Consider the following 27,438-nt stretch of genomic DNA (forward strand, 5'->3'; position numbering starts at 1 on the left):
TTATCTTGGAGACTTCTAACATCGCTAGGGAACTCCTGGTTCCCCCTTGATGGTTGATGTAAGCCACAGTCGTGATGTTGTCCGACTGAAATCTGATGAACCTCAGGGTTGCTAACTGAGGCCAAGCTAGAAGAGCATTGAATATTGCTCTTAACTCCAGAATATTTATTGGGAGGAGTTTCTCCTCCTGAGTCCACGATCCCTGAGCCTTCAGGGAATTCCAGACTGCACCCCAACCTAGAAGGCTGGCATCTGTTGTTACAATTGTCTAATCTGGCCTGCGAAAGGTCATACCTTTGGACAGATGGACCCGAGATAGCCACCAGAGAAGAGAATCTCTGGTCTCTTGATCCAGATTTAGCAGAGGGGACAAATCTGTGTAATCCCCATTCCACTGACTGAGCATGCATAGTTGCAGCTGTCTGAGATGTAGGCGCGCAAATGGCACTATGTCCATCGCCGCTACCATCAAGCCGATTACTTCCATACACTGAGCCACAGAAGGGCGCGGAATAGAATGAAGAACACGGCAAGATTTTAGAAGCTTTGATAACCTGGATTCTGTCAGGTAAATCTTCATTTTTACAGAATCTATCAGAGTCCCTAGGAAGGAGACTTTTGTGAGTGGGGATAGAGAACTCTTTTCCTCGTTCACCTTCCACCCATGTGACCTGAGAAATGCCAGAACTATGTCCGTATGTGACTTGGCAATCTGAAAGCTTAACGCCTGTATCAGGATGTCGTCCAGATAAGGGGCCACTGATATACCTCGCGGTCTTAGGACCGCCAGAAGCGATCCCAGAACTTTTGTAAAGATTCTTGGAGCTGTAGCTAACCCGAAGGGAAGAGCCACAAATTGGTAATGCCTGTCCAGAAAGGCAAACCTTAGGAACCGATGATGATCTTTGTGAATCGGTATGTGAAGGTAAGCATCCTTCAAATCCACTGTGGTCATGTACTGACCCTCCTGGATCATAGGTAGGATGGTCCGAATAGTTTCCATTTTGAACGATGGAACTCTGAGGAATTTGTTTAAGATCTTTAGATCCAAAATGGGTCTGAAGGTTCCCTCTTTTTTGGGAACCACAAACAGATTTGAATAAAAACCCTGTCCCTGTTCCGACTGTGGAACTAGACAGATCACTCCCATAACTAGGAGGTCTTGCACACAGCGTAAGAATGCCTCTTTCTTTATCTGGTTTACAGATAATCTCGAAAGGTGAAATCTCCCTTGAGGAGGGGAAGCTTTGAAGTCCAGAAGATATCCCTGAGATATGACCTCCAACGCCCAGGGATCCTGAACATCTCTTGCCCACGCCTGGGCGAAGAGAGAAAGTCTGCCCCCTACTAGATCCGTTACCGGATAGGGGGCCGTTCCTTCATGCTGTCTTAGAGGCAGCAGCAGGCTTTCTGGCCTGCTTGCCTTTGTTCCAGGACTGGTTAGGTTTCCAGCCCGGCTTGGATTGAGCAAAAGTTCCCTCTTGTCTTGTAGCAGAGGAAGTTGATGCTGAACCTGCCTTGAAGTTTCGAAAGGCACGAAAATTAGACTGTTTGGCCTTTGATTTGGCCCTGTCTTGAGGAAGGGTATGACCCTTACCTCCAGTAATGTCAGCAATAATTTCCTTCAAACCAGGCCCGAATAGGGTCTGCCCCTTGAAGGGAATTTAGACTTTGAAGTCACGTCAGCTGACCAAGATTTAAGCCATAGCGCCCTACGCGCCTGGATGGCGAATCCAGAATTCTTAGCCGTTAGTTTAGTCAAATGAACAATGGCGTCAGAAACAAAAGAATTAGCTAGCTTAAGTGTTCTAAGCTTGTCAAGTATTTCAGTCAATGGAGTAGCTGTCTGAAAGGCCTCTTCCAGAGACTCAAACCAGAACGCTGCAGCAGCAGGATAAAACCTTGTTGAATAAACATTTTCTTAAGGTAACCTTCTAATTTTTTATCCATTGGATAAGCACAACTGTCCTCGACAGGGATAGTGGTACGTTTTGCTAAAGTAGAAACTGCTCCCTCCACCTTAGGGACCGTCTGCCATAAGTCCCGTTTGGTGGCGTCTATTGGAAACATTTTTCTAAAAATAGGAGGGGGGGGGAAACGACACACCGGGTCTATCCCACTCCTTATTAATGATTTCTGTAAACCTTTTAGGTATTGGAAAAACATCAGTACACACCAGCACTGCATAGTATTTATCCAGTCTACACAATTTCTCTGGTACTGCAATTGTGTCACAGTCTACACGGAGGTTCTCAAGCTTAAATTTAAAAGTAGAAATATCTGAATCAGGTTTCCCCGAATCAGAAATGTCACCCACAGACTGAAGCTCTCCATCCTAAGCTTCTGCATATTGTGACGCAGTATCAGACATGGGCCTTAAGGCATCTGCGCGCTCGGTACTACGTCTAACCCCAGAGCTATCGCGCTTTCCTCTGAATTCAGGCAGTCTGGCTAATACAGCTGACAGGGTATTATCCATGATTGCCGCCATGTCCTGCAAAGTAATCTCTATGGGCGTCTTTGATGTACTTGGCGCCATTTTAGCGCGAGTCCCTTGAGCGGGAGTCAAAGGGTCTGACACGTGGGGAGAGTTAGTCGGCATAACTTCCCCCTCGCCAGAATCCTCTGGTGATACATTTTTTAAAGATAAAAGCTGATCTTTATTGTTTAAAGTGAAATCAATACATTTAGTACACATTCTCATATGGGGTTCCACCATGGCTTTTAAACATAATGAACAAGGAGTTTCCTCTATGTCAGACATGTTTGTACAGACTAGCAATGAGACTAGCAAGCTTGTAAAACACTTTACATCAAGTTAAACAAGCAATATAAAAAACGTTACTGTGCCTTTAAGGGAAACAAATTTTGCTAAAATTTGAAATAACAGTGAAAAAAGGCAGTTAAACTAACGAAATTTTTACAGTGTATGTAACAAGTTAGCAGAGCATTGCACCCACTTGCAAATGGATGATTAACCCCTTAATACAAAAAACGGATTAACAAATTGAAAAAAACGTTTTTTAAACAGTCACAACAACTGCCATAGCTCCACTGTGGATTTACCTTCCTCAATATATGACTTTTGAAGCCTTTTGAGCCCTTCAGAGATGTCCTAAAGCATGCAGGGGACTGCTGAGGGAAGCTGAATGTCTGTCTGTAATTTTAACTGCGCAAAAAAAGCGCTAAAATAGGCCCCTCCCACTCATATTACAACAGTGGAAAGCCTCAGGAAACTGTTTCTAGGCAAAAATCAAGCCAGCCATGTGGAAAAAACTAGTCCCCAATAAGTTATCACCAAAGCATATATAAAAACGATTAAACATACCAGCAAACGTTTTATATTGCACATTAATCAGAGTATATACCTCTGATAGCAAGCCTGATACTAGTCGCTATTAAATCACTGTATTTAGGCTTAACTTACATTAATCCGGTATCAGCAACTTTTTTCTAGCAAATTCCATCCCTAGAAAAACTTAAACTACACATACCTTATTGCAGGATAACCTGCACGCCATTCTCCCTCTGAAGTTACCTCACTCCTCAGACATATGTGAGAACAGCAGTGGATCTTAGTTACTTCTGCTAAGATCATAGAAAAACGCAGGCAGATTCTTCTTCTAAATGCTGCCTGAGATAAAATAGTACAACTCCGGTACCATTTAAAAACAATAAACTTTTGATTGAAGAAAAAACTAACTATATTACACCACTTTCCTCTTACTACCTCCAGCTATGTTGAGAGTTTGCAAGAGAATGACTGGATATGGCAGTTAGGGGAGGAGCTATATAGCAGCTCTGCTGTGGGTGATCCTCTTGCAACTTCCTGTTGGGAAGGAGAATATCCCACAAGAAATGGATGATCCGTGGACTGGATACACCTTACATATATATATCTATATCTAAACAGTGCAGGAGGATATTTGCAGGTTAATCTAAAGTAAGACTTTAAGATCACTAAGTTGTAGACACTCCCTTTAAATGACTTCCAGAAAGGTTTACAATAAATTATATAATTCAGTGCTAATTCTGTCTTACACTAAACATAAGGCATTTTAGTAAAGATAAATCCACTTACTTGACCTCTCATAACTGCAATCTGCTTGTGAAACTGACCTCTGTCAAAACCAGGATCCTTCTGGAAAGAGAAAACATATTTGATGACTGGCATAGTATTAAACTAAAGGCAATCATGTGACCAAAATAAGCAGCTAAATACTGAACCCTCTTATCTATAAACTCATCTGTAAATATTCTCCTGTCCTATCACTCTGCCCAAGAGCTACTTATTTATTTTCTCCTAGTTTTCTTACATTCCAATCTATAGGACCTTTTTAGAACTGTATATTCTGTGCTACTCAAGCATTCCCTAAAAACACACAAACTATACTAACAAATTTCTCAGATTTCTACACTTAGAACCAATTCCATTTCTTCACCTCTCCCATTTGCACTGTAGAATATAAGCTCACAGGCCCACCTGTCCTGTACACCATGTTTACTCAAGGTGATATCAGATAGTACGTCATGGGCAGGGCTAAATATTTGATCATTTTATATAATATATTTCTCCACAAAAAGTGTTGCCAGTTGGGTGCAATGCTTTGTAATTTTAGAACATTTTCTTCTATTCAAAGCATAAATTAATTGCATAATTTAACAAATGCATTTAAAATTATAATTTGTTCAGCGAAGCTTATCACCCAACTCACTAACAAATGAACTTCACTTACCTAACAGTTGCCCTCATCTATCTCCTCGCTAATATCATTCTCACCTTTGCAGTCCCCACCTCCTGTTTCCCATCCTCCTACCCATCTAGATTGTAAGTTCCCACGGGAATAGGGCCCTCAATTCCCCCTGTATTTGTCTGTAAAATTGTCTTTTATTGTATTGTTTCTCGTTGTACTTTTATCCTTGTACCCATGGGCAGCGCTGCAGAATATGTTGGCACTTTATAAATAAAGAAGAATAATAACATCTGCTAACGTTATCTTAATATTGCATTACATTTTAGCCGGGTGGTGCACCCATTAAAAAGATCCTGGGGGAACACTATACATATTTATATAATTATTTATTTAATTTGTTTTTGAGCAGCAATAGTTGATTATGTGAAGACTGGGTCTGAAAGTGATGTTACGCAGTTTAGATACAGTTGACTATCTTTAAAAGGGATATGAAACCTGAAATGTTTCTATTATGATTCCGATAGAGCATGTCATTTTAGATAACTGCAATTTACTTCTGTTATCTAATTTGCTTTGTTCTCTTGTTATTCTTTATTCAAAAGAATACCTAGGTAGGCTCAGGAGCAGCAAAGCACTACTGGCAGCTAGTTGCTGATTGGTGGCTGCACATATTTGCCTCTTGTCATTTGTTCACCAGGTGTGTTCAGCTAGCTCCCATTAGTGCACTGCTGCTCCTTCAACAAAAGATACCAAAAGAACAAAACAAATTTGCCAATAGAAGTTAATTGGAAAGTGTTAAAAAATGAAAGAAAATGTGTTTCAAATCACTTGAAATAAACTGTACATTGTGTATAAAGGCTGCACAGTGGAGGAACGAATAATGTATATATTCTGGCTTAGGCAGAGGTATATTGCTTGCTGTGGTGAGACTATGGGTAACATAAAATGGAAAAGCAAATAAAAATAGAGATTCGGACCTTGAATATACAATGGCATTTACTTGTTACCAACAAGTATAATAAGCTAGAATCCAACATAGTTTTCAAGAATCTGATCTCCAAGTATAAAACTACCATGGAGTTCATGGAAATATCTGGATCCCTTGCAAATTGAAATCAACCCTCTTTAAATGAATATTGAATTGTGCAAAGTGTAAAATACCTAGGTATTGGAAGAGAATGGAGGGCCCTCTATAGAGTGGGTGCATCTAGTTTCTTATAGCTTAGAAAAGGCACATTGCAATTTGAAAGGAAAGGGAGATCTTTTTATAGATATGGAATTTATTTTACCCAATGGCTAAATTCTAAAGGAAGGGTGACCCGGCAAGTCGGACTAAGTCTATTGCCCCTGAACATACTCTCTGTTTCCCAAGTCATGGAGTGCTGCTGTCTCCCAGGTCGTCTTGTTGCTTATTGGTCTTCAACTAAAGGGACAGTCTAGTCAAAATTAAAAACTTTCATGATTCAGATAGGGCATGCAAATTTAAGCAACTTTCTAATTTACTCCTATCAATTTTTCTTTGTTCACTTGGTATCCTTATGTGAAAAAGCAAGAATGTAAGTTAGGAGTCGGCCCATTATTGGTTCAGCACCTGGGTAGCACTTGCTGATTGGTGGCTAAATGTAATCCACCAACCAGTAAGCGCTACCTAGGGTGCTAAACCAAAATTGGGCCAGCTCCTAAGCTTACATTCTTGCCTTTTCAAATAAGGATACCAAAAGAATAAAGAAAATTGATAATAGGAGTAAATTAGAAAGCTGCTTAAAATTGCAGGTTCTATTTGAACATTTAAAGTTTAATTTTGACTAGACTATTCCTTTAATTGTCAGTCTTCAGTATTGCATTCATACTGGGATGAGTATAAGACTTTGAAATATGGTTGTTGTATTTTAACTTTTGAATCTAATTATTTTCCTATTATGCTTCTTTTCTTCTATTTTCTCTGTACTCATTACCAAGCACTGAGTTCTCTATCCAAGTAATCTCTATCTAGACCAGGGGTGGGCAATTATCTGCCCTCCAGATGTTATGGACTACATTTCCCATAATGCTTTGCCAGCATTATGGCTGAAAGAGCATTATGGGAAATGTAGTCGATAACATCTGGAGGTCCAATAATTGCCCACCCCTGATCTAGACCTTACACTTAGTAAGTTGCACATTGCTAATCTTTCATTGATGTAGTACTGTGCTTTCCTCCATCTAGGTGAATGGTGATCAAGGACTACATCAATCACTCAGTGTAATGTTCATTTTCAGTTGTGTGTTCATATTATTTTATGTACCATGTTGTATTTCCTTTTATTTCTGTGGTTCAATTACTTATTTGAAAACATTTCATGAAATGAACATACTCAAAAAAAAATTTAAACTACCATGGAGTTTAGGCATCTGACCTTAAATAATTCATATAAATCTTCCTCCAAATCTTTGATAAAATTAGGATCTGAGATTTTCGGAAGGATGAGTTCTTTGATTTCTTGGGAAAAGGGAACTTTTGCTTGAGATAACCATGCCCAATAAAATGGATCTGGTGGAAAAAAAAGGGGACATGAAACTTATAAAACTATAATAGCAAAATCCTAACGAGAAACAAAAGATGAAAAAAAAATTTGCAAGAGAATTGTAGTAAATGTCTCATATTAAAATAAAGATGTAAAACGTGACTGAACATTTCATATGATTTCTCAAAAACTTTACAAGTCATATGCTTACTATAAACAGAACTATGTATTAAAGGGACATTGTACCCTAGATTTTTCTTTGCATAAATGATTTGTAGATTATACATTTATATAGCTCATCTGATAGTGTTTTTGAAACAATGTATAGTTTTGCTTATTTTTTTAGGAGTTTTTCAGACTCCTAACCAAGCCCCACAGTGTCAGATGTATATGTGCGTTTACTGCTGAGTTCTGTTTATGTTATCATTTTTCATATGCAGGGAAGGGGGGAAAATGTCTTCCCTTATTGTTTCCCCAGCCCTTTTCACTGGGTGTCCAAGCCAAACCTTATTAAAGGAATAGTCTAGTCAAAATTAAACTGTCATGATTCAGATAAAGCAGGCAATTTTAAGCAACTTTCAAATTTACTCCTATTATCAAATTTTCTTCGTTCTCTTGCTATCTTTATTTGAAAAAGCAGAAATGAAAGCATAGGAGCCTGCCCATTTTTGGTTCAGCACCTGGGTAGCGCTTTCTGATTGGTGTCTGTCACGCTGCTCCCTCTTGGCAGCAGCTCTGCCTTTCCTGCCACAGCCGTTGCCATGGTTGCAGCGGTTGTTGTGGTGATGAAGTCATCGCCGCACACCGCTTCTGGCCTCTGATGCCGCTCTCCTGTTTGCTGTTCTTGACACGAACCTGCGCCTATGTACGTACCTCTCACTTTATGCACTTTGCCTGAACTGCTGTTTGCCTTATCGTACCTGGATATCCTACTTGTTGCCGGACTTTGTCTGACCATTCTCTGCCTTACCCTTATTGCCGTAAAGGACTACCCTGTCTACCGTGAGTACTGCTTACCTCATTTCTTAAACTCTCTTTGTTCTGGGATATTTCCTTATCCTTCCACTTGACGCCGGGATAAGAAGACTACTGGCCAAGTTTGGTCTGATAGGGAAATATCCCACAAGCATTACAGTGTCTAAATGAAGCCACCAATCAGCAAGCGCTACCCAGGTTCTGAACCAAAAATGGGTCGGCTCCTAAGCTTACATTTAAATAAAGATAGCAAGAGAAAATTTATAATAGGAGTAAATTAGAAAGTTGCTGCTCTATCTGAATCATGAAAATTTAATTTTGACTTGACTATCCCTTTAACAATGCTAAACTGGGAGATTCTAAGTAAGTTTTTTAAAAGGTTTTATACTGGATTTTTATATCAGTATCTGTGCATCTTATTCTTTATAGTAGCGTCTATTACATGCAGTGAAATGAAAATTTGTGTGTACTGTCCCTTTATCATATACAATTGATTTAAATAGTTTTTAAAAAGACACACAAATAAAAGGCATACATCTATGTAGAATATACTTACATGCTCTCCATGAGTCTGGATGTTTTAAAGGAAAAGCCAAACCATTATCGATTGCAGCAATCTTAATAATTGGTTCTCTTACTAATACCCAGTCAGAATCCTAAGGAGAAGCATTAGTCGCAGTTATTAAAACATATACACTATACAGTATAGCTTTGTATTTATAAAGAGTCTGATGTTTATATTTTTATCCCATTTTATTTTAGAGAGTGCTCCTTCTGGCATTGTGAACTGGAAAACCCACAATTAACTAATGAAAGTAAAATGACTGCACATAAGTAAAGAGACAAATCGTAGATATCACATAGGCAAGTATATGTACCAGTGGTTTTTATATGATCATACAATTAAAGGGATATGAATTCCAAAAAAATTATTTTGTGATTCAGATAGTCTATGAAATCTTCTGGGCTTGCCGTATAGACCTAATCATTCTCAAGCTTTGCTAAGGATACATTTAACTCTTTCATGTGCATGTTATTAAGACTTAAAGGCATATAAAACCCCAAAAAATATTTTGTGATTCAGACAAAAACATACAATTTTAAAATACATTTTCAAATATATTTCTATTATCAAATTTGGTTTATTCCCATGGTATTCTTTGCTGAAGAGATTCCTAGGTAGGTGTCTCACTACATGGCAGGAAATAGTGTTGCCATATAGTGCTCTTGCAAAAGGATACCATTGTAGCAAAACTGTTGCTATATAGTGCTTCAGACACGTGCACACTCCTAAGCTTACATCTCTGCTTTTCAACAAAAGATACCAAGAGAAGAAGAAAATTTGATATCAGAAGTAAATTAGGAAGTGGTTTAAAACTGCATGCTCTATCAGAACCCTGAAAGAAAATGTTTGGGTTTCATGTCCCTTTAAGGCTGTAGAATTAATGCATAGGCTACTTTTTCATCTGAAGTGGCAAGCAATGTAAAAAAATAAATCATAGCATTATCTAGAACAAAAAATAATTTATATAGCTTGGTGTTTTAAAACAGAGGGATTACATAAAGTAAAACAAAAGTACTAATGGCACTGCTGAGAGTAGGATATTGGGGTAGCCTATAAATCTCTGGATTTAGAAATAAATTATATATAAATTAGTATCTGTGATTCTGGCTTAATTGCAATATGGCTGAGGTGCTGTGTACTTGTATACTGAAACACTCAAAATCAATCCTTGGATTGATAAATTGTACACCTGAATAGCACTCTTTCCCCAATCTGGGGTGGCAAGATTGGGCACAGACTGGATAACTTGGAGTGGGAGTGACCCTTTGAAAAAGCCACGTTAGTGGCGAAACATGTTAGGGAAATGTTTGTTGTGAATGCCTCCTAACAATTTTTAATAGCAGGATATTTGGTCATTAATTTAATAACAAAAGTAGCAGTATCTATGAGTCGAGTTAACAATCCCTGAAACAGGATTCAATTCAATACCGTATATTCTGCCGTAATCTTAACCCCTTAAGGACCAGCGACGTACCCTGTATGTCACTGGCCTTTTTTTGGGACTTTATTGTTTTATAGCGCGGTCTTGCCACCAGCGTTGAGACTTCTCTATTCCACAAAGCCTGCTGGAGGGAGGGCATTAATAGCATGTTCTTTCTAGACTTGTGCTATTATGTCCTGAAAAAACCCTTAACGACCAGTGACATACAGGGTACATTGTGGTCATTAAGGGGTTAATCGGCAATCACAGTGAGGTGTTGTTAAAAGTATACTAGCACGGGAAGAGGGGAGCTAAATATTACACCCCAATACCCAATATTTTATAAACAAAAAACGCCAAGCTGCAAGCAGTACTTATAGCAACTTAGAACAACTTAGTTAGAGTGGGTACAGCAAAGTAATTTGATACTATCAGATGGCTATATTTTGTAACAATGTCAGATCGTATCTTTTCTAATGCTATAACTATCCAGTGGTGGTAAAATACAAAATATAATTCAACTTTAAGCTGTAGTGCCAATATCGGCATTTTTGTTTACTAAGGCTTTTTGTGAACACACATATTTAATATATACTATAGCCAATGTAGGGAACATTAGTATTGAACAGAAAAAACGTCTGGATCAATAGATATTGAGAATATCTGTTTTAAGCAAACTCAATGGTGATTACAATTTATAAGTAAAGTTAATTTAAGGAGTGTTGAAAGATCAAAGTGGTATTACTGGTATATCTAAACTAGCAGTCCAAGAACAGTCTGCTACACAATATTATTCATATAGATGAACTAATGACAATATAATATTAAAAACTTTGCCTAAGCACATTGCCACGCTAACCAGCAAAATTACAAGGAAGATCAAAATATTCTGTTTAACACAAATAGTTAATTTCATTAAGCTGATTTTCAGCAATCTACTCAGACTTCCATATAAGAACAACAAAGAACACTCTTACTAAATACAGGATTTAATCAATTATTTTGAGAAACTATACACAAGCACTCTGTACTAAGTGAAACCAACAGTAACAGTGTAAGAGACCTTATATTAACTATTTATATACTATGTTAAGCGCTTAAAAACACAGTATGACAATCTGGCAAGATATTAGGCCACTATACTAGCATATTTAGACAGCAGCTACTGTGGTTCAATCTAATAGCCTGGGAATACATCGGGCATAACTTGTAATATATTCAGATAGTAGCTGCTAGCCAAAGAATCAGTTAACCACCATAAGCAGAGTTCTAAATCTAGAACATCACTCAACCAACATCAAATATTCCAAAAAATCATTTTTTAAAACAACAGTGATATTTAATTTACAACGTCAATATTTATAATACGAAAAACTAGACTCTGTTGCATATCACTTTAAATCAGTCCCTACAAAATTGCACTATTACTTGTATGTTCAACTAAGAACTTAGGAAGACAAGACTGACTGTAACATAGATCAATTAGACAAAGAATAATAGATTTATTAATACAGCAGCATAAGGTCTATAAATACTACGTATTATATACGCAAATCAGACAAATACAGGCCTAAACTGAAAAAACAATATAAAACCCAAGGTATTACTACTTGATCCTAATAGGAAACATTGGATTGAAATAAATCCGAACAAATCCTGTGTTTTTAATATTGTATATATGTAGAAATTCGTTTGTGTGTGTTTTTGGTTTTTATTTTAAATTTCATAATAAAGGTTATATTTTAACACCCCCCAGCACTCCCACTCCAAGTTATCCAGTCTGTGCCCAATCTTGCCACCCCAGATTGGGGAAAGAGTGCTATTCAGGTGTACAATTTATCAATCCAAGGATTGATTTTGAGGATTACATAAAGTACATTTGTTAATTTTTAAGCACTTGTTTTCTCAAAGATAGTTATTTAAAAAGGGACACCCTAGCGTAAACTAAAATAGTTTGAGATGTAATGTCCCTTTAAGACAAGCTCGGTTTATATACTCGGTATTGCCCAACCAGCATGAAAAAAACATCAATGTGCACAAATAAAAAATAAATAGTATTTCACATATCTGTACTGACCCGGGAAGCTGAGCTGTCCATTGGATAGTCATACTTGATAAGCCAGTTGTCGTTACCCCTATCTGGGAAAACAAACAGGAAAATGCTGGAAATAAAAGACTTTTCTAAAATGCGTTTAACGATATTTAAAGGGACACTGAACTCAAATTTTTTTCTTTCGTGATTCAGATAGAACGTGCAATTTTAAGCAACTTTCTAATTTAAATCTATTATCAAATTTTCTTCGTTCTCTTGCTATCTTCATTTGAAAAAGAAGGCATCTAAGCTAAGGAGCCAGCCAATTTTTCGCTCAGAACCCTGGCCAGCACTTGTTTATTGGTGGGTGAATTTATCCACCAATCAGCAAGAACAACCCAGGTTGCTCACCAAAAATGGGCCGCATATAAACTTACATTCTTACTTTTCAAATAAAAATACCAAAAGAATGAAGGAAATTTGATAATAGGAGTAAATTAGAAAGTTGATTGAAATTGCATGCTCTATCTGAATCACGAAAGATAAAAATTTGGGTTCAGTGTCCCTTTAAAGCTAAACAGACTAGGTTTTTCTCTATACATGTAGATTTCTAGAAAACCAGATCAGCAGAGAAGAAGAGACAACGCAAAGTGCAATAGAGATTATGTCAAAAGATGTGAAACCCCCCAAAAATATTTTGTGATTTAGACAGAACATACAATTTTAAAACTTTCCAGTTTATTTATATTAAAAAATTTGTTTTGCTCCCATGATATTCTTGGTTGAAGAGATACGTAGGTAGGAGTCTGGAGCACTACATGGTAGGAAATAGTGCTGCCATCTAGTGCTCTTGCAAATGAATAATATTTTTGCATAACTGCTCCTGAGCTTATATCCCTGCTTTTCAACAAAAGATAACATTTATGCTTACCTGATAAATTTCTTTATTTCTAGGCATGGAGAGTCCACGAAATCTTATGATAGATTTTCCTGGTGACAGGCTTTCAAGCCTGAATTAAGGCATCAATGACCGACTCGGAAAAACCACGCTTTGATAGAATCAAGCGTTCAATCTCCAAGCAGTCAGACGCAGAGAAATTAGATTTGGATGTTTGAAAGGACCATGAAGTAGAAGGTCCTGCCTTAGCAGCAGAGTCCATGGTGGAAAGGATGACATGTCCACCAGATCTGCGTACCAAGTCCTGCGTGGCCACGCAGGAGCTATCAAAATCACCGAAGCTCTCTCCTGCTTGATCTTGGCAATCAGACGAGGGAGAAAGGTCAGTACATTTGGTACACATTCTAAGAGGGGGTTCCACAATGGCTTCTAAACATAATGAACAAGGAGTTTCCTCTATGTCAGACATGTTTAATAGACTAGTAATGAGACCAGCAAGCTTGGAAAACACTTTAATAAATGTGAAAAAGCAATTAAACAAAAACGGTACTGTGCCTTTAAGAGAAAAAAACTACCACATAAACTGCAAAACAGTGTTAAAAAGTAGTAAACTCTACGAAATTTTTACAGTGTGTATAAGACTAAAGCAGTATTGCACCCACTTGCAAATGGATGATTAACCCCTTAGACACCAAACCGAATTAGAAAAACGGTAAAACCGTTAAAAAACAGTCAAACACACTGCCACAGCTCTGCTGTGGCTCCTACCTGCCCTTAAACACGATTTTTGCAGGAAAAAACCCTCCTTTAGGGAAGCTGGATGTCTCAGTCTGAATATCAACTGCGCATAAAGTGCGCAAAAATAGGCCCCTCCCACCATGCACTCAATGTCAGAGGGCCTTAAAAAAGTACTCCTAGGAGTAATCTAACAAGCCATGTGGAAAACTAGGCCCCAAATAAAGATTTATCACCCTCAGAGAAAACATAATTTATGCTTACCTGATAAATTTATTTCTCTTGTAGTGTATCCAGTCCACGGATCATCCATTACTTATGGGATATTAACTCCTCCCCAACAGGAAGTGCAAGAGGATTCACCCAGCAGAGCTGCTATATAGCTCCTCCCCTAACTGCCATTACCAGTCATTCGACCGAAAACATGCAGAGAAAGGAAAACCATAGGGTACAGTGGTGACTGTAGTTTAATGGAAAAATTACCTGCCTTAAAGTGACAGGGCGGGCCGTGGACTGGATACACTACAAGAGAAATAAATTTATCAGGTAAGCATAAATTATGTTTTCTCTTGTTAAGTGTATCCAGTCCACGGATCATCCATTACTTATGGGATACCAATACCAAAGCTAAAGTACACGGATGACGGGAGGGACAGGCAGGCTCTTTATACGGAAGGAACCACTGCCTGAAGAACCTTTCTCCCAAAAACAGCCTCCGAAGAAGCAAAAGTGTCAAATTTGTAAAATTTGGAAAAAGTATGAAGAGAAGACCAAGTTGCAGCCTTGCAAATCTGTTCAACAGAAGCCTCATTCTTAAAGGCCCAAGTGGAAGCCACAGCTCTAGTAGAATGTGCTGTAATTCTTTCAGGAGGCTGCTGTCCAGCAGTCTCATAGGCTAACCGTATTATGCTACGAAGCCAAAAGGAGAGAGAGGTAGCCGAAACTTTTTGACCTCTCCTCTGACCAGAATAAACGACAAACAGGGAAGACGTTTGTCGAAAATCCTTAGTTGCCTGTAGATAAAATTTCAGGGCACGGACTACATCTAGATTGTGTAGCAGACGTTCCTTTTTCGAAGAAGGATTAGGACACAAAGATGTAACCACAATCTCTTGATTGATATTCCTGTTAGTGACCACCTTAGGTAGGAACCCAGGTTTAGTACGCAGAACTACCTTGTCTGAATGAAAAATCAGATAAGGAGAATCACAATGTAAGGCAGATAACTCAGAGACTCTTCGAGCCGAGGAAATCGCCATTAAAAACAGAACTTTCCAAGATAACAACTTGATATCAATGGAATGAAGGGGTTCAAACGGAACCCCCTGTAAAACATTAAGAACTAAGTTCAAACTCCATGGTGGAGCAACAGTTTTAAACACAGGCTTGATCCTAGCTAAAGCCTGACAAAAAGCTTGAACGTCCGGAACTTCTGACAGACGTTTGTGTAAAAGAATGGACAGAGCTGAAATCTGTCCCTTTAAGGAACTAGCGGATAAACCCTTTTCTAAACCTTCTTGTAGAAAAGACAATATCCTCGGAATCCTAACCTTACTCCATGAGTAACTCTTGGATTCGCACCAATATAAGTATTTGCGCCATATCTTATGGTAAATCTTTCTGGTAAATCTTTCCTAGCCTGTATTAAGGTATCAATAACTGACTCAGAAAAACCACGTTTTGATAAAATCAAGCGTTCAATTTCCAAGCAGTCAGCTTCAGAGAAATTAGATTTTGATGTTTGAAGGGACCCTGGATCAGAAGGTCCTGTTTCAGAGGTAGCGACCAAGGTGGACAGGATGACATGTCCACTAGATCTGCATACCAAGTCCTGCGTGGCCATGCAGGCGTTATTAGAATCACTGATGCTCTCTCCTGTTTGATTCTGGCAATCAATCGAGGAAGCATCGGGAAGGGTGGAAACACATAAGCCATCCCGAAGGTCCAAGGTGCTGTCAAAGCATCTATCAGAACCGCTCCCGGATCCCTGGATCTGGACCCGTAACGAGGAAGCTTGGCGTTCTGTCGAGACGCCATGAGATCTATCTCTGGTTTGCCCCAACGTCGAAGTATTTGGGCAAAGACCTCCGGATGAAGTTCCCACTCCCCCGGATGAAAAGTCTGACGACTTAAGAAATCCGCCTCCCAGTTCTCCACTCCCGGGATGTGGATTGCTGACAGGTGGCAAGAGTGAGACTCTGCCCAGCGAATTATCTTTGATACTTCCATCATTGCTAGGGAGCTTCTTGTCCCTCCCTGATGGTTGATGTAAGCTACAGTCGTGATGTTGTCTGACTGAAACCTGATGAACCCCCGAGTTGTTAACTGGGGCCAAGCCAGAAGGGCATTGAGAACTGCTCTCAATTCCAGAATGTTTATTGGTAGGAGACTCTCCTCCTGATTCCATTGTCCCTGAGCCTTCAGAGAATTCCAGACAGCGCCCCAACCTTGTAGGCTGGCGTCTGTTGTTACAATTGTCCAGTCCGGCCTGCTGAATGGCATCCCCCTGGACAGATGTGTCCGAGAAAGCCACCATAGAAGAGAATTTCTGGTCTCTTGATCCAGATTCAGAGTAGGGGACAAGTCTGAGTAATCCCCATTCCACTGACTTAGCATGCACAATTGCAGCGGTCTGAGATGTAGACGTGCAAAGGGTACTATGTCCATTGCTGCTACCATTAAGCCGATCACCTCCATGCATTGCGCTACTGACGGGTGTTGAATGGAATGAAGGACACGGCATGCATTTTGAAGCTTTGTTAACCTGTCTTCTGTCAGGTAAATCTTCATTTCTACAGAATCTATAAGAGTCCCCAAGAAGGGAACTCTTGTGAGTGGAAAGAGAGAACTCTTCTTTTCGTTCACCTTCCATCCATGCGACCTTAGAAATGCCAGTACTAACTCTGTATGAGACTTGGCAGTTTGAAAGCTTGAAGCTTGTATCAGAATGTCGTCTAGGTACGGAGCTACCGCAATTCCTCGCGGTCTTAGTACCGCCAGATGAGCACCCAGAACCTTTGTGAAGATTCTCGGAGCCGTAGCCAATCCGAATGGAAGAGCTACAAACTGGTAATGCCTGTCTAGAAAGGCAAACCTTAGATACCGGTAATGATCTTTGTGAATCGGTATGTAAAGGTAAGCATCCTTTAAATCCACTGTGGTCATGTACTGACCCTTTTGGATCATGGGTAAAATTGTCCGAATAGTTTCCATTTTGAACGATGGAACTCTTAGGAATTTGTTTAGGATCTTTAAATCCAAGATTGGCCTGAAAGTTCCCTCTTTTTTGGGAACCACAAACAGATTTGAGTAAAACCCTTGTCCTTGTTCCGACCGCGGAACCGGATGGATCACTCCCATTAATAAAAGATCTTGTACGCAGCGTAGAAACGCCTCTTTCTTTATTTGGTTTGTTGACAACCTTGACAGATGAAATCTCCCTCTTGGGGGAGAGAATTTGAAGTCTAGAAGGTATCCCTGAGATATGATCTCTAACGCCCAGGGATCCTGGACATCTCTTGCCCAAGCCTGGGCGAAGAGAGAAAGTCTGCCCCCCACTAGATCCGTTCCCGGATCGGGGGCCCTCGATTCATGCTGTCTTAGGGGCAGCAGCAGGTTTCCTGGCCTGCTTGCCCTTGTTCCAGGACTGGTTAGGTCTCCAGCCTTGTCTGTAGCGAGCAACAGCTCCTTCCTGTTTTGGTGCAGAGGAAGTTGATGCTGCTCCTGCTTTGAAATTACGAAAGGAACGAAAATTAGACTGTCTAGCCTTAGGTTTGGCTCTGTCTTGAGGCAGGGCATGGCCTTTACCTCCTGTAATGTCAGCGATAATTTCTTTCAACCCGGGCCCGAATAAGGTCTGCCCTTTGAAAGGTATATTAAGCAATTTAGATTTAGAAGTAACGTCAGCTGACCAGGATTTTAGCCACAGTGCTCTGCGTGCCTGAATGGCGAATCCGGAATTCTTAGCCGTAAGTTTAGTTAAATGTACTACGGCATCTGAAATAAATGAGTTAGCTAACTTAAGGGCTTTAAGCTTGTGTGTAATCTCATCTAATGGAGCTGATTCAAGTGTCTCTTCCAGAGACTCAAACCAAAATGCTGCTGCAGCCGTGACAGGCGCAATGCATGCAAGAGGTTGCAATATAAAACCTTGCTGAACAAACATTTTCTTAAGGTAACCCTCTAACTTTTTATCCATTGGATCTGAAAAGGCACAGCTATCCTCCAACGGGATAGTGGTACGCTTAGCTAAAGTAGAAACTGCTCCCTCCACCTTAGGGACCGTTTGCCATAAGTCCCGTGTGGTGGCGTCTATTGGAAACATCTTTCTAAATATCGGAGGGGGTGAGAACGGCACACCGGGTCTATCCCACTCCTTAGTAACAATTTCAGTAAGTCTCTTAGGTATAGGAAAAACGTCAGTACTCGCCGGTACCGCAAAATATTTATCCAACCTACACATTTTCTCTGGTATTGCAACTGTGTTACAATCATTCAGAGCCGCTAACACCTCCCCTAGTAATACACGGAGGTTTTCCAGCTTAAATTTAAAATTTGAAATATCTGAATCCAGTTTGTTTGGATCAGAACCGTCACCCGCAGAATGAAGCTCTCCGTCCTCATGTTCTGCAAATTGTGACGCAGTGTCTGACATGGCCCTAATATTATCAGCGCACTCTGTTCTCACCCCAGAGTGATCACGCTTACCTCTTAGTTCTGGTAATTTAGCCAAAACTTCAGTCATAACAGTAGCCATATCCTGTAATGTGATTTGTAATGGCCGCCCAGATGTACTAGGCGCTACAATATCACGCACCTCCCGAGCGGGAGATGCAGGTACTGACACGTGAGGCGAGTTAGTCGGCATAACTCTCCCCTCGTTGTTTGGTGAAATATGTTCAATTTGTACAGATTGACTTTTATTTAAAGTAGCATCAATACAGTTAGTACATAAATTTCTATTGGGCTCCACTTTGGCTTTAGCACATATAGCACAGATATCTTCCTCTGAATCAGACATGTTTAACACACTAGCAAATAAACTAGCAACTTGGAAATACTTTTCAAGTAATTTACTATAATATGAAAACGTACTGTGCCTATAAGAAGCACAGAAAAAGTTATGACAGTTGAAAATTAATAAACTGAAAAGTTATAGCATCAAATCTTTGTAAAAAACACAATTTTAGCAAAGGATTGCTCCCATTAGCAAAGGATAACTAACCCTGATAGCAGAAAAAAAATAAAATAAAAAAAATACAGAAATAAACGTTTTTTTATCACAGTCAACTACAATCTCACAGCTCTGCTGTGAGTGATTACCTCCCTCAAAACAAGTTTTGAAGACCCCTGAGTTCTGTAGAGATGAACCGGATCATGCAGGGAAGACAAACTTCTGACTGAATTTTTTGATGCGTAGCAAAAGCACCAAAAAAGGTCCCTCCCCCTCACACATAACAGTGAGAGAGATCAGTAAACTGTCATAAATTAAATAAAACGACTGCCAAGTGGAAAAAAATAGTGCCCAAAACATTTTTTCACCCAGTACCTCAGAAAATTAAACGATTTTACATGCCAGCAAAAAACGTTTAACATTAATAAATTGAGTGTTATTAAAAAGCTTGTTGCTAGTCCCTGCAAATTAGGCTAAAATTTATGCATACAGTATAATTCCAGTGAAGTGCCATTCCCCAGAATACTGAAGTGTAAAATATACATACATGACAGCCTGATACCAGTTGCTGCTACTGCATTTAAGGCTGAGTTTACATTATATCGGTATGGCAGAATTTTCTCATCAATTCCATTGTCAGAAAATAATAAGCTGCTACATACCTCTTTGCAGATTAATCTGCCCACTGTCCCCTGATCTGAAGTTTACCTCTCCTCAGATGGCCGAGAAACAGCAATATGATCTTAACTACTCCGGCTAAAATCATAGAGAAATTCAGGTAGATTCTTCTTCAAATTCTACCAGAGAAGGAATAACACACTCCGGTGCTATTATAAAATAACAAACTTTTGATTGAAGGTATGAAACTAAGTATAATCACCACAGTCCTGTCACACATCCTATCTATTCGTTGGGTGCAAGAGAATGACTGGTAATGGCAGTTAGGGGAGGAGCTATATAGCAGCTCTGCTGGGTGAATCCTCTTGCACTTCCTGTTGGGGAGGAGTTAATATCCCATAAGTAATGGATGATCCGTGGACTGGATACACTTAACAAGAGAAAAAACGTTTTTTCTGTAAGTTATGCAAATGTTTTTACACTAAGTAATATGAGAGTTAACATGAATATTACCCTTATCTTGTAAGCATGATCCCAGTCACTGTTAAATCACTGTATCAGGCTTACCTCAAATATATCAGGCACTGTCAGCATTTTCTAGACCTTATCTCTCTAGAAAATAATATACTGCACATATCTCAAAGCAGGTGATCTGCAAACCGTCCCCCCAACTGAAGTTTTCTTTCCATACTCTTCAGTTATGTGTGAGAACAGTAATGGACCTTAGTTACAAACCGCTAAGATCATCAACCTCCAGGCAGATTCTTCTTCCAATTTCTGCCTGAGAGTAAAACAGTACAACGCCGGTACCGTTTAAAAATAACAAACTCTTGATTGAAGGTAAAAAACTACACTAAGTCACCACATATCTCTTGATACTTCCTTTCTTGTCGAGAGTTGCAAGAGAATGACTGGAGGTGGCAGTTAGGGGAGGAGCTATATAGACAGCTCTGCTGTGGGTGTCCTCTTGCAACTTCCTGTTGGGAAGGAGAATATCCCACAAGTAATGGATGAACCCGTGGACTGGATACACCTTTACAAGAGAAAACAGCTTTATTCCATATAGTTAAAACAAAACAGCAAGTCGCTGACAGCACATAAAATATTAACAGCTCAACCTTTCACTGCCACAGCACCTACAGGTTAAGATTATGATACAGAAGTTGGCTCCCCTTCACATCTTACGCGTTTCGGGAACACCCTTATTCATAGATGATGATGATGATGATGATCTATGAATAAGGGTGTTCCCGAAACGCGTAAGATGTGAAGGGGAGCCGACTTCATATGTCTGTATCAGAATCTTAACCTGTAGGTGTGTGGCAGTGAAAGGTTGAGCTGTTAATATTTTATGTGCTGTCAGCGACTTGCTGTTTTGTTTTAAACATATGGAATAAAGCTGTTTTTAAGAGGAGCCGGTCTGGGATTTTGTTATTTCTGTGGATATTACTTGGACTTACCCACAGGGTTCTGCTATCACAGGACGGATTCATACTGACCTCTCAACCCGGAAGTAGTGAGAATCGGACGAGCGGAGGAACAGAGAAGAAGCATATCAGTGGCGGTACACACTGAAGATTCAGCTCCGAGTAAGTCCGTATTTATTTCCCTAAACCGCACTGTATATTGAATGTGTTATACTCCAGGGTGTATTTGAAGGTACAGAGATATACACTATCCCGTTAAACTGAAGTGCATGAACACTTGTTTTGCTTGGCTATCCTGGTTCCTAGCCAGTCTCTCTATTCCTGTATCACCGGAGGACCCTGCCGCCAGAGGAACAGGAACAATCACTCCAAGAGAAGTGAAAATCTTTACACATATTAAGAAAGCCCCTTTAATTAAACTAGATTGAAAATAAACTAGATAGGAGAAATCTGCCTCAGAGAGGATCAGATTTGAATCCTATACGTTATATCTGAGAATACCTTAAAAAGGGATATCCAGCTCCAGTGGCTGGATTCAAATCAACAACCCTTGAGTTGTAAGCCACAAGCTAACCACTAGGCTACAAGTCCTTGTTCCACCAAGGCTGCCTCCAAATCAGCCAGACCAGGAATAATAAAGGAAAAAAATGCAATAGATTCAAATTCAAGAGACAAAAGCAAATATCTCCAAGAAGGAGATTATTATTAAAGGCTAAAGTCGCTCACCCTTGAGGACGGGGAACTGTCACAGCAATGTCCAGAAACAATTCTGAAACTTCAGCTGCTAAAACTATCTCAGCCTGCTGCTCTGTCTCTTAGTGTACTTTTTTTTATTTAATAGGAACATAGGAAAAACTAAAATCGTCTTTTGAAAGAGCAAATGCCTCGCGAGAGGCCTGAACTCACAACCTTCAGATTATGAGACTGATGCACTACCTACTGCGCTAACACAGCCTAACTGGAGATTAAATTAATCCCACAAAAAAAAAAAAAAAAAGAAAACTGAGTATGATACATGAAAATAATTGTCGAATAATATTATAGGTTTATATAAAAATATAGAAATAAATATAGTATGAAAAAAACACACATGAAAAATAAGTCCCCATACATAAATCGGAATATTAACATTTTCCTCATAGGAGATAGATTAATACATAGAGTCCCTGTACCATACAGGGTAAACCATTATGTACAAATGATAAGTTAAAATGAACTTAAATTACAATTGATGGGCACTAGTAGGCTAAGAGTTTTCATGCTACCATCAGCATGATAAACACATAGTACATGTGTAAATAAATCCTGAAGAGATAGAATGCAGATAAAACACATTAAATATTAAAAATGGGATAGATCATATACCAAAAATTGCCTCTAGATGGCAGACACTACCAAGAGATTCATAATCAAAAAGCATTAAAAATACAGAGAAATAAAAATGAGGACAAGCTGATCCCATTTTTCTTATAGAGACCTATAAGACTTTTATACACAATAAAATTGAAATTTAAAAGTCAACTTAAGAGACGGCCAAATCAAGCGACCTATTTAGTCCTAAACTCTTGCATTTAGAATACTACATTCACACTCCAATTAGCTACTCCACAGCGGAAAGCATTCCTCAGCAGTGTAATATATCGCCTGGCAAACATAAAATGAACTGTATAAAGCAGTCATGCAAAATGAAATAAATAGAAGTGCACAAAACGATATGAGCTAGGAAACACTTCATATCCAACAATGGAGTCAGCAAAAAACAAAAAAACAGCCAAACAAACCTGTGGCGGGAACATTAACCACCCGCAACCGGTTTCAGTCTCAATATCAAATAAAAACTGTAAATACATAGGAGCATACCAACTTTTTGCCGCTCCGACAAAAACACCCTCGGCCTACTAGTGTACACATAGGCTATGAAGGGGACCCTCTAATAATTGCAGAAGTAAAGAATAGAACCGCTACCAGTCTAAAAAAAACTCCCAAAGAAATGGCGAGTAGCCAGATTGCTGCGGGGCGTCTTCAGCCTCTCCACCTGAAACCGCCATATAAACTCATGCCAAAATAGTAAGTAGTAGGAACTCTACAATGGTTCAGGTCCCATAGCGTAACCCCAGAGTGAAAGGTAAGAACTACAGGACCTCTCACAGCCGCTTACTGAATAAATCTTTGCGGTCAAATTGCGATTTAACGTGAAACTGCAATGCTAGTTTAGATGCCCCTCGCTGGAATAAAAAGAAACAGCCATACCATTGTACCGCGTAAAACAGGATAGACCCAGACCTGAGGAAACCCAAGTCTTTAAGCTGCTGTTGAGGCTGCCGGCATCTAGAATGATGCAGCATAAAAAGTCTGCAAGAGCGATAGTACAGGGACCCTAAGAGTGAAATAAGGGAAGCGATTGAACCCACTCTTAGGTTCATTAACCCTAAAGGTAGTAAAAAATCCCTGTCTCCCTCCAATGAAGACTAAGGTTGTATTACACACTCTGTAGAGCCCTGTACCTGTTGCCCTTCCAAAAATCCCAACCCTGAACAGATTTTACTGTCTCCAGACTCCAACATTAATAAGGGGAATTAAGCCTAAAGTGCTAAGGCCTTCTCTCCTAGAAGGGGATAAGCACTTACCTTTGGAGCTTCAGTTGCAGGGCATGAAAGTTTCTTAGGTGTGACAGAATCACCAACTTCTGTCAGGGACCTGTAGAAAAAGAAAAAACAGAGTAACCAACCATGGTTTTCGACACAAGGCGTAGCATTAATGTTAGAAGTTAAGCAAGGACCACCTCGCCGCCTTCTAACTGCTAAAAGCCACCATTACCCTTACTAAAGAGATTGGCATGGACACAGCATAACCCCAATCCTTGCTTGCAGGGAAAAGTACCCATTAAATGATTAAATATCTTCAGACACCATCTTCGCACATCCTCCCTTGACAGAGGCAAAGAGAATGACTGGGGATTATGGGTAAGGGAAGTGACACTTAACAAGTCTGGGGTGCTCTTTGCCTTCTCCTGCTAGCCAGAAGTTGAATTCCCACTAGTAACTGGAATGAAATCGTGGACTCTCCATGCCATAGGAAAGAAAAGAGAATGAAGAAAATTTGATAAAAGAAGTAAATTAGAAAAGGTTTAAAACATGAAAGAAAAAAAAATGTGTTTCATGTCTCTTTGAAAGGGACTTAATAATGTAATAACACAATCTAAGGGGTTGATTTATCAAACTCTTCGCAGCCCTTCGACTGCACAGGAGAACCTGCAGTCCATATTTAACAAGCAGCGGTCATCAGACCGCTGCTTCCCTAACGTTTCGCCACCTCATCTGACCGGGAAAATTGACAGCTCCATGCCCGCATGTGATTGGCTGTGCACGGACGGGATTAGTTGCAAACACAAAATAGCGCTCCTGTGCAATGCTGAATTCTCGCAGCGGAATTCAGCCTGCCAGAAGCGAGCTGCGGCAGACAGGGACACGTATGTGCGCCCCTGTCTGCCGCAGCTTGATAAATCGACCCCTAAGTATTCTTTATTGCACAAATGCTCAAATGTAACCATCTTTGACCCCCCCTAAAAAGGAATTAAAACGCACAAAAAATATTTGTCAGCAGGAGTACTGCCAATCGGATCCTGAACAAGACACAGACAGTCACTGGAGAATGCCTCACATAAATAATACAAATAACATGTTATACTCTAGGAGGGACATGTCTAAAAAGCATTTTCTGTACCTGTGTTTCTGATGATGTAATCTAAAACCACTAATCTCTCAAACTGCAACTGAAGCTGCCGGTTGGTGTTCTCAGGAAGAGGTTCTGCCTCAAATCTCCGTAACCAGAAGTCAGCATCTTTATAGCCTTTAACAAACAGCTGGAAGGAGCCAACCTAATATTAAAGAGAGGGTTAGACGTATACTGTATAAGATTGTATAGTTATAAACTTTTTTTTTTTTCATACTTTCAGTATCGCTTTATTTTAAAATATTAAATCAATCAGATTAATGAAAATTCCAATTGGTTTATTTGGCCAGCCAATTGGTTGCAAGCTATTTCTATCAGCTGATTTGAATTTTTAAATCAAATCAATAAGATCAATGACTATAAATATTGGATGATTTGAAAAAAAATCAGCTTCTAGGAATAAAATAAAATGGCATGAACAGCTATGTAACAAAACTAACATTCCTGAAAAGTGGCAGAAAGTGTCAATATCGAGCTGCACTAAATCAAGATTTTGGATGCTGGCAGAAGACTATGAATGGTAAATAGAGAGATTTTTTTCCCTAAATGTGTTAGGAGGTTAATAGCTGGGGGTTAACCTATGAGGGGGTCTGGCAATTACGGCATTGATGGCAGGGGGATTATTTCTGCCAATGCGGGTGTCTAGCAGTTAAGGGGGTTGCATTGAAGGTTGCAGTAATTACAGGGTTGATAGCAGTCATTTTTGTGCTTGACTTGTAATCTAGGCCTAAATGTTTCACAAACTTTTTAAAACTGCATTTTTGTTAGCTAAAGCTAAGTGGATTTGCAGTCCAGGGACATATCCCTTGAAAAGCCGCCAGTATGTTTATCGTATATATTTTGCTGGGGCCAATTAGGTACAGATATAAAACAAACTCTTGCACAGATCAAGCAATCACTGCATAGATTCTTGCATGGTCACAGGGTAATGGGTTCAAAACCAAACACAGCCTTTCGGGAGGCAGCAGGAAAAAAAAAAAAACTATATTATAAGACAAGTGGGCAACATGAATAATTATTAAAAAACAAACAACATTTTAGAGTGAAAACATTAAGTGAATATCCGTTTTAGACCTAGATAAATGTTTATTTCAAAAGGTAATCCTATCTCCCATGTTCTGCCATTCATAAACACCACTGCAAGTAGAAACGGTCCGCATTTCAAATACATTACAGTAAACTACTAAATACATACAGAGAGAAGTGCTTTCTCAGGAACGAACACCAGCTCAATAAACTTGTTAGCTTATTCTATTGAGATTTACCACCTGGGAGCGGCTTCTTTTAGCCCAATAATGCTTTTCACAGAGAAGAACTTTCTTGAAGTATATCATTCTGATCCTGCCAAACAAGGTCAGCCCATCCCCAAAATACCAGACAATCCCTCTTTGAACAAGGAACATGGCAACCCCAAACTATCGTTTTGGCCATCATTGGGCTTCGTCTGTGAGGTGCAGCCATATTCTTCTAAGCACATTAGGCAAGGATTCCATGGCTGGTTTCACCTTAGGGAGACTAAATACATACAGAAAAAGAAGCGCTCTCTCAGGAACAAACACCAGCTCGATAACTTTTCAGGGCAAAGCAAGAAACGGATGCGATATATAAAATTACACATATACAACTGAAATATGTTTTAATGTTTACAATAAAAACATTTTTTTTCTTAGATGATAAATTATTTTCTTTCTTGGTATTGAGAGTCCACAAAATCCTATTCCTACAAGTGGGAATTCAACACCTGGCCACCAGGAGGAGGCAAAGAAACCCCTACCAAAGTATTAAAGTATCCCTCCCACTTTCCCTTCCCTCCCAGTAGTTCATATCCAAGGATAGGGTAAGTAAATTAGATAAAAGGGGTAAGAGGTACAAAATTGGAACTGCTGCCCATTCACAATAAACTCTCACTACCAAGAAGAAAATACTTTATCAGGTAAGAATACATTTGTATTTCTTTCTAATGGTAGCGAGTCCACAAAATCCTATTCTTACAAGTGGGAAACAATATACAAGCAGAGGAGTCCACCAAAAGAAGGGCAGGATAAAGAAACAAAGGGCAAGGCAGTTACATTAGGTACTTGACACTACCGCCTGAAGAACTTTCCTCCCAAAAGATGCCTCAGAAGAGGCAAACACATCAAACCAATAACATTTGGTAAAAGTATGTAAAGGAGACGAAGTGGCCACTTTACAGATCTGTTCTACTGAAGTCTCATGTCTGAAGGCCCAAGATGTAGATACTAAATGCGTAGAATGAGCAGTAATGTGAGCCAGAGGCTGATGACCTGCTTCTACATAAGCCATGTGGAGGAGATTCCTCAGCAAAGAAGACAAACAAGTAGTAGTGGCCTATGACCCCTGCGCTTACCTGAAAATAGAGCAGATAGACTTACTTCTAGAATGTTGAAAATCTTTAGTCGCATGAAGGTAAAACTTTAATGCCTTAACCACATCCAAATAATGCAACAGAACAGATAGAAGAGAACAGGAGCAAAAAAAACCCTGTCAGATCTGAGTGTAGTATAATAAAAAAACTTTTACAGTTAAAATCGGATGAAAAAACTCACACTTTGCGACCTCAAACATGTATGAGGTATGAACAAGGTACATCTGTTGGATATATCAACTGTAATCAGACAAAACTCTGTCCCCCTGCATTTAATGA

The 27,438-nt window shown here is 39.4% G+C and overlaps 1 protein-coding gene across 2 annotated transcripts in view; it reads right to left on the reverse strand.

Moving 5' to 3' along the window:
• PI4K2A (phosphatidylinositol 4-kinase type 2 alpha) overlaps nt 1-27,438 on the reverse strand; it is a 135,685-nt gene that overhangs the window by 31,266 nt on the left and 76,981 nt on the right. For both annotated transcript variants that reach the window (XM_053692569.1, XM_053692568.1), the window contains exons 4-8: nt 24,765-24,918; nt 12,236-12,297; nt 8,730-8,829; nt 7,091-7,224; nt 4,082-4,141 (exon numbers count right to left, since the gene is read on the reverse strand). In XM_053692569.1, coding sequence (XP_053548544.1) covers nt 4,082-4,141; nt 7,091-7,224; nt 8,730-8,829; nt 12,236-12,297; nt 24,765-24,918 — 510 coding nt within the window. The remainder of the gene's footprint in view (nt 1-4,081; nt 4,142-7,090; nt 7,225-8,729; nt 8,830-12,235; nt 12,298-24,764; nt 24,919-27,438) is intronic.

The sequence above is a fragment of the Bombina bombina genome, chromosome 9 (genome assembly GCF_027579735.1).
Source record: "Bombina bombina isolate aBomBom1 chromosome 9, aBomBom1.pri, whole genome shotgun sequence".
Lineage (NCBI taxonomy): Eukaryota > Metazoa > Chordata > Amphibia > Anura > Bombinatoridae > Bombina > Bombina bombina.